Raw genomic sequence first — 8,111 nt, 5'->3', positions numbered from 1 at the left:
AAAAAAAAAAAGGTCTTGGGAAGCTACTGCCTTTCAGCATCCCCAACCTTGTCCTCCATGTTGAAGTAAGGCTTCACATGCTCATTGTAGAACTGGATCGGTGTCACAGGGCCATATTTGTGGTAGTTCTTCTCCTTATCGCGGAACTCCCAGCAGAAGGTCTCCGGAGGGCTGCCCAGGCAAGTACTCACTATTCTGAATACCTGCCCAGAGAAGCAAACAGCTGTGAACTACCTGAAACATGCAGGTCTGCCTCTCCTACCACAGCAATGCCATTGATGAATGGATTTCTCCACTTGAGAACCAACTGGAGAAATGGGATCTTAACGTCCACCTTTGAAAAACATGAATAAACATATACACATGGATTATTTGCATTCAGCTCTGGAAAGATAGGTGTTTCAACAGTTCAAAATCAATCTGAAAGGCCACAGAAAATCAACAGCCTCTCTCTCCATTCTTACGCTCTACGTTCTCAGGCAAACTATCAGGCAAAACAGAAGCTTAAGGTTGAACATATCAATTCCAGGTTATCCTAGGAATGCAGCAGCCAAAAGCAAAAGCCAAACGCTGCCCAATCTCGTTCCAACCTTTCGTAAGTAATTCTGAAGCTCCTCCAACAAGCTACTTCCCCAGTGCAAGAGAAACTTTAAACTGATTCTAGAAAGGCTTAAGCATTCAGCATCACTTGTTCCACCAGGTGGTTTGCCCCATGCAGAGACAAACCAGACCTTCTAACGTGCATACAGAAAAGCATTTTATCCCAGTGCTTCCCCTGTACTAATCCCTTTTTTCCTGTAATGTTCACCTGTATTTCAAAGATGGGCCTTTGCTTCTTTTCAAAAGCCTAGAATAATCTTCTCGTCTGTTTTAATACATTTAACAATGTCTCAGTTTAGGGTTAAGCTGGCAGGTTATGTAATTTAATTCCAGATCCCTGCCTGCTGACTGTGACATCCTTTGCAGCTGGCAGCTTTCTATTATTTTTAGCATGAAAAGTTGACCAGATTTCAAGTCATCAGCGTCCCTATAAATCAGAATATGAAACAGCACTTAAGAATCACCACTGTACTTTCTCACAGGGCTTATCAAAGTGTGCTAACTGGTAGGCTGCATAACCAGATGACTGTCTTTAGGGATATTAAGCAGGACCTGCCACAGGTGCTCTGGGGACAGAGAATTCAATCATATTTAAACAGGTTTGAATCTGTTTTACTTCAGCTGACAGTGGTCTACTTCAGCTCTGTCCATGTCTTGAGCACAAGACAAGTATTTTCCTTGCAAGGAACCAACAGGTTATTTAAAATAAGAGAAGGGGGAGTCAAATCTCAACTTCTGCACTAGGATCCAATGCCCGTGGTTTGTGCCAGCTTTCCTAGGCTGTCAGGCTTCACACTTTCCGCTCACTGACTTTTCACAGGAGAGGAGACAGGAAAAGCTGGTTTACTCTTTCTGGAGCTAGTTGAGCTGATTTATATGCATCCTAAGTCTCTATATGAACTAGCTTTGTGCTAGCGTGCACTTTGTGCTGATGGCAAAAGGAGGGCAATGTTCATGCTAAGTAACATTCACTATTTGGCTGTGCACAAAATAGAAATAAAGGTGTTCTTGCTCCAAGTGATTTAAGAAAACAAGAGATTAATTATGGGTTGAAACAAGGGTGTGGGCTTAGTATTTTTACTAGAGGAACTCACACATTTATTTATCAATAAATATGTTAAGGAGCAAATGTAAATCCCTAAGCTACTGTAAATATTTAATTTTGCACAGACTGCACAAGAGGTAGCATTTGCTGTGGATACACCCACATTACCTCAGATAACCCCAAGTGGTGAGAGATGAGGCTATGAAAACAAAATAAGCAAGAAAAACAGCTAAAAGGAGAGCAACGAGCAAGCGGGCTCCAGCCAGAGGAAGGAAAATGATGGAGACAGAAGTCTCAAGTTAACAGAGGCAGTGGAGCCTGGGAATGGCCTCCCTCAATTGTTTTGCCACCACACCCATCACAGGCCATCTCTTAGCATCTCACAAGCTTCCTCTATCAATAAAAATAAACAGACATAGTTAAACTAAAAGGTGACTTATATCATTCTAGTGACAACTAGAACCAAGATAAGGCAAAAATATAGCAGCTTGTGCTAAAAACCAAAATGAACGAGGAGGGGAGGAGGACACTCCCGATAAGGAAGAGTCAAAGGAGAACAGTAAAGGAAGAAAAATTCAGTCACATGCACTGCACCAGTTGCAACTTCTGACCTGCTGTGCACTGGTTTGATAAGAAGAATGTTTATACAGTTCTGGAGTGAATATTTAATTTTGTGTTCCAGTACAACTGCCCCATTTCAGCTAGAGCGCTGCCTCCCAGCATGAGCGAACCAAGATTTGCTCTGCAAATAAAACTTCACAGAACAAAACCAAGTTCTGCTTTGCCACATACAAAAATAGATGCAAGACCACTTATATACAAATAAATACATGAAATAAAAGACTGATCTCAAACCTTTAAAACTAAGTGTTTTTGAAGTATACAAGACAGGTGCAATTGCACATTTCAACTACAAAGCTTATTGCAAATAAATCCACTTGAGTTGCAAACCACCATTACTACTGCAGGAGAAAATACTGTGTTAACTTCAGAGAATTAAGCATAACCCTTTTACAGAACAGACAAATTGCCATCAGTTAATAAGCCTTTAATGCCAGTTCCGGGATCCCTTGTCAGAGGGCAAGATGCTCTAAACAAATGAAGAGACATTTTGCAGTGAACTGTATGTCATTGCCCTAAAAATGAACATCTCTAGAAAGCTTTTGATGTCTGCTGTAAAATCCTCCAAGGGCTTTTGGACACACACACTGGATGTAAGTTATATTAATTCTCTTTTGAACTAAGTGCTGATTGGCAACATACTGGGGTAGGCTCAAAGCAGAGAATTACTGTTGATCTTAAGGCACACGTTTCATAAAAGTCTTTGTTTCATAATATAACCCAAGGAACACAAATCAGTTTTTTAATCTAACCTTAAAATGAGATGAAAAGAAGCTACAGGTTTTTACATGAAGTGTAAGGATGAATTACCAAAAACCAAACCAACACATCAATCAATATTTGCATATTAGTGGAACTGCCTGAAGCTTTACAGAAATAGCCCAAGGTAAGTTCTGCTTAATACTGATGTTTACTGGATTGCGGTAAAACTAACACACATAACCAAAACATTTGATTTCTTGAGTCAGCTAAAGACAGACATTAAAACCACTGGGTCACTTTGCATTATATGTTTGAGAAACAAATGAAATACATACTTTTTTTTTAAATGCATGCACTTGGTCAAAACTAAAACAGCCTGAACTTTCAAAGTTACTTTTGGCTATTTAAGAATCAAGTACGAGGGCCACCGAATAAGAAAAATGACATCACTGTCATATTCAGCGTGAACAGATGGAGGGCCAGCCACTACACACACACTGCATACTGCAGACTTGCCGATTGATTTGATTTTGAGTTAATTCACACAGCCAGAAACATACTGTGATTCCTTCCTCTGCCGCCCCCCAGTATCAGACCACAGCTGGATTCAGCCTTGTGTTCAGCTCACATCTTTTCCATAGGGCAGAGAACTCCCTTTCGTTGTTCTTGTCTGCTCTCTTGTGGGGAATTTCTGCAACAACACTTGTGCTGTAAGATTTTGCATTCAAAGCCATCAGAATGCAATTTTCAACTTGCCTCTTCCCTACTATTTATAAAAGCCTGATAGGCCACTATTTTGATCTCTCCTAAGATACAAAATGCTGGTTTCCTACAGAAAGGGGCACATGTCTCCATAAAATGTCGTAGTTCTGGAACCTATAAATTCAAGATATTTGTCTGGAAGTACTAGAAAAACTCAGAATGAGATAAGCAACAAGCCACTTCAAAGAATTCACTTGAATACCCTCCAAGCGTGCTGCCATACAAAACATTCCTAGTTAGGCAAAAGGCACTTGTTTTGCCTGATCCTGAGAGCTGTAGAACAAGAGTGAGCAAGAAATCTCATCCATTCTAGCCTCATGCTCCAAGAAGATTCATGTCACACAAGTATGTTTACCTCTTCTATCATAGTGTCCATTGCAGCACAAAGTTCTCCTTTAATTGTTCCACTTTCCACCATATTTCTTAGCCGCAAACAGTATTCTCTCATCTGTTTAAAGAGAAAGTCATTTCATTATGAGAGTATGAAAGGTGCCACCTAATCAGGTTTTAGGACTTCCTATCCAGTTGTTTCAAGCACCTATTTTACTCTTCATAACATGTTTTCAAAATGAAAATCCCTTTCAGAAGGCTTTGTTAGACATTGATTCTTTAAAAAAAAAATTGAATGATTTAAAAGATCACCAAAAAAAATTCAGAAATTAACAAATAGTTGCAACTCAATTACTATTTTCCAACCACTGATTTGAAGCTCACAGCCATTAGCTTTTCTTAAGGCTTGATTTCTCCCGTTTCCGTAACTAATGCCACAACATCCATACACATTACCACCTCTGTGACTCACGGAGAACGGACTGTCTTCATACTCTAAAATTTATTTTGCATTTCTAATGCATAATTGATCTCTTGGTTGATAAAAAGAATGGAGAATTTCCCCACTGCGTGCAGAACTGCAGTAAGAAGAGCACATGCTTCCCAGTACTGTCACCATCCATAAGGCCAGGAACAGTGAGTGGGGCTCCCACAAGACCAGCTGGTTTGCCATGTTCAAGACTAGAATAACATTAACACCATTCTTTATGTCTAAGCTCATTTCAGCACCTATTTTACATTTTTATGTGGATTTCAGCAGGCAATTTTGCCTGAGCATGTAGCATATGAACTGGAAAAAAAAAATCAAAGCCCACTGTAAAAAAAAGCTTTAATTGCCTTTTTATCTAGCTACCTACACTAGTATCTTCCCAGATTAATTCATTTCTGAGTTCAGGGAGCAGGCTTACACCTTCCTTCAGACAAAGCTGCACACTTCTATACTGAAAGCTGATTTTAAGATTCCGTGTTTTGAAAATACTTCCCCCCCCCTATCAAATTTGGCAGTAATCTCTAGAAACCTTGGCATACTGGTAGATGAAATATTGAGGGGGCAGAAGAAAAGTCAGCTAGATGCCAAGTGCTAGTTTTGCAGAAACAGACTTAATCAGCCACACATCAAGAATTAACTTTTTGGAAACTTGAGGACTAGGAACAATTGCTACTAAAGCCATGTGAGGTACTTTCAAGATACTGAAGCCTGGCCGTGGCCATCTTCCATAAACACACTTTCCTGCTCCACGTTTCAAGATTAACATCAGACTTTGCTGAGACTTTAGGCTGCTTTTTGAATAAAAGCAAGTTAAGTCACTGAGACACACTTGAAACTTTGGCCAATAAAGAGAAATGAAGGTGGCTAGGAACACCTGGAGCAGCGTCATTCCCATCCCCTCCCCTTCTTTAATTGTATCATCTAAATCAATTTTACCTTATGATTCAAGATCTCATTCATCCTTCTAGTAGCCTCTGTGGTATGAGACTCCGGGAAGTATTTCTTGGGGACAACACCGTACTTTTCTAAAAGAAAGTAATAAAACTATGGGTCAACAATTGTCTTTTCCACACAGCAAATGCTAGTGCTTCCGCTTATACCCACATAAAAGCTAAATATAGCTGGGTTTTGTGCAGAGATTATAGGGGAAAGTGTCTTATTTAAAGGTTACAAATAATCAAAGTTTATACTTTCATTTGTGACTGAATCTTGACCTCTGATCTGCATTCCACAGGGATCCCAAAAGGTGGAATCCCTCAGTGGCTCAGTATCATTTAATTCGACACTTAGAAGTTCTGAGCTAATTAGTGCTTTTTACGAAGCTGTTTTCACCAGAAAAAAAACTGATTACTTGAAAATTAAGCTCCTGAAATATCTTCTAAACAACTGAGCCTCTTATGAATTTTTCCATGTATTTTATCTAGGTTAAGTAACTAACTTCCCAGTCTCCCTTCCTCCTCAACATTTATAAAACACCAGCAACAGCTCAATTGCTTCCTACATTACGGTACCAATCAAAGATCACACCGTGCAAGGCTCTGGATGTAACAGCAGCATCCAAAATCTTCTCTGCCCTGATTAAATATTTATAACAATTGGATGGGAAAAGAGTAACCTCCAGGCTTCAAAGAAACAAATTCCTTTTGTGATTCTAAACCTACATTATTGGCTTGTTGATCTACAAAGGTGTCATTGTTTCACAATACAAATGAAAGCAAGTGCTAGCATAATTCAGACAGGGAGAAGTATCTCCTTAATCAGTGTAAGGAGGATCCCACTTAAACTGGATCTTTGTAAGACCAGCATTGCCACATTCCACATCATTTCCCTCTCACTGATCTTTATATCATCTTTCTTCAGGCTGCAACTCTCCGAGTTTTGCTTCTGCCTCAGAGACACACCCTGGTCTCGCAATGTGTTTTCCTTACTATTTGCCCTAAGAATTGTACACATGGACATAAACAAACGATGTCGAGCTGATGACTGAAGTAAAAGGGGATTGAACCTTTTTACCAAATGGAAAGTCTGGGATATGTAATTACTTCTGTTGATCTTCTGAGCTTCTGTCATCGTCAGCAATATGCAAGAGTGAAGATCCCAGAAAAGCTTTAAGCCTAATATTTATAAACTGGCATGAAAAAGGTCTTTGATTAAAAAAAGCAGGGGCTAACGGCATCATGTTCCTCGGCAAACTCCCAGGTCTCAAACTCCATCTCTTCTTCTATTTCATTCCTCATCTCTGAAACCAGCACGCAATGTCAGGAAGGGCTCCTAGTGACCAATTCTCTTACCAATAATGTTAACCAACATATCCCACTGTCCACCATCATTCGTGGGGTTGGAGAGCAGGAACTGTATCAGCCTTCCTTCCACAGGCTCCTTCTTCTGAGCTGTTTCCACAAAGGCATTTAAAAAATAGTAACAACGTTCGACCTGGAACGGACAGACAGGAAAAATAGATATTTTAAGTGTGACATTGTGCATTAATTCATTCCTGAGCATTCAGTTCTTTGGAAGTCCTCACTAGATGAAGCTACTTTCTGCTCATCTACTGAAGTTCTTATTTTCCCTCTCGCATTCCAGGGCTCATCCGATAAACTTACTTCTGTCACAGACCAAACATTTAGGAGAGAGTTAGCACAGAGCTTGAGGGTAGGGGAACAGGAAACGTGAAACAGGAGTTATGCAATGAAGCCTGGCCCAAACTAGTACTAGACTTTCTCGATTTCCCTTAGGGGGAAAAACCAGGCACACAGCTCGCGCACACAAGCACGACTGAAAGCTCAACAGAAAGTTACAGTCGTGTTTCCCCTGAGCCTCCTACAACTTTTGAAACACGCACAACACTTGAAAGAAGACTTTTACTATTCCAAAACATGAACATCTCGACAACTAACTTCTCAAGCTGAAAGTCCCGCTTTGCTCAACCCACAGTTAAAACATAGATTTAAAGAACTTTTGAAGTTTCTTCTCATGTACGTTTTCCACCCGGGTTGTTAAGATGGTCCAGCCTACACAACATTCTGTCCCCGTACTAACGCCCAATTGCATAAGCCGTCCCAGCACAACCTGCGCCCTGTGCTACTGTACCTTATCCCAGAAAAAGAGATAGGACTGGCTGAATTCAAACTCTTCAATGTTGTATTTCTTCATGAAAGGAAGACGCATTGCATTGAGACAGGAAAAGATCCAACATCTCCCTGAGAGATCAAAGGAACAAGAATTAAACCGGAATGTTTAAGAGCTGCGTAAGATTTTTTTTTTTAAAAAACACAAGATTCATGACACCGTTCCGCCTCAAGCCTCTGGCCACCGTTCTGATTGTAAAATACCAAAAAGCTCACAAGAAGTTCCGAAATCTTTTACTGCAAATGCAGGCCTCGCAACCGATTTTATCCCGTGCTAGGCAGAAGGGAAAAGGGGCAAACGCTGCAAGTCCAGTGGCTGCTGTTAACTGGGAGGGACGCTGCAGGGATTCAGTTTTGCTCCGAGCCCGACAAAAGGACTTCTGAGGAGGCCAGGAGCGCTCCTCAGCCTTACATCATTCATTCCCCAAACGCC

General features: G+C 40.5%; 1 protein-coding gene across 1 annotated transcript in view; it reads right to left on the bottom strand.

Moving 5' to 3' along the window:
• Positions 1 to 8,111, bottom strand: part of BLMH (bleomycin hydrolase) — a 24,713-nt gene that overhangs the window by 14,997 nt on the left and 1,605 nt on the right. Inside the window, exons 3-7 of the mRNA XM_009328665.1 lie at positions 7,641 to 7,750; positions 6,842 to 6,983; positions 5,487 to 5,575; positions 4,086 to 4,178; positions 48 to 203 (exon numbers count right to left, since the gene is read on the bottom strand). Coding sequence (XP_009326940.1) covers positions 48 to 203; positions 4,086 to 4,178; positions 5,487 to 5,575; positions 6,842 to 6,983; positions 7,641 to 7,750 — 590 coding nt within the window. The remainder of the gene's footprint in view (positions 1 to 47; positions 204 to 4,085; positions 4,179 to 5,486; positions 5,576 to 6,841; positions 6,984 to 7,640; positions 7,751 to 8,111) is intronic.

This window comes from Pygoscelis adeliae, unplaced genomic scaffold, assembly GCF_000699105.1.
Source record: "Pygoscelis adeliae isolate BGI_AS28 unplaced genomic scaffold, ASM69910v1 Scaffold347, whole genome shotgun sequence".
NCBI classification, from domain to species: Eukaryota; Metazoa; Chordata; class Aves; order Sphenisciformes; family Spheniscidae; genus Pygoscelis; species Pygoscelis adeliae.
This window is presented reverse-complemented; position numbering and strand designations above follow the sequence as displayed.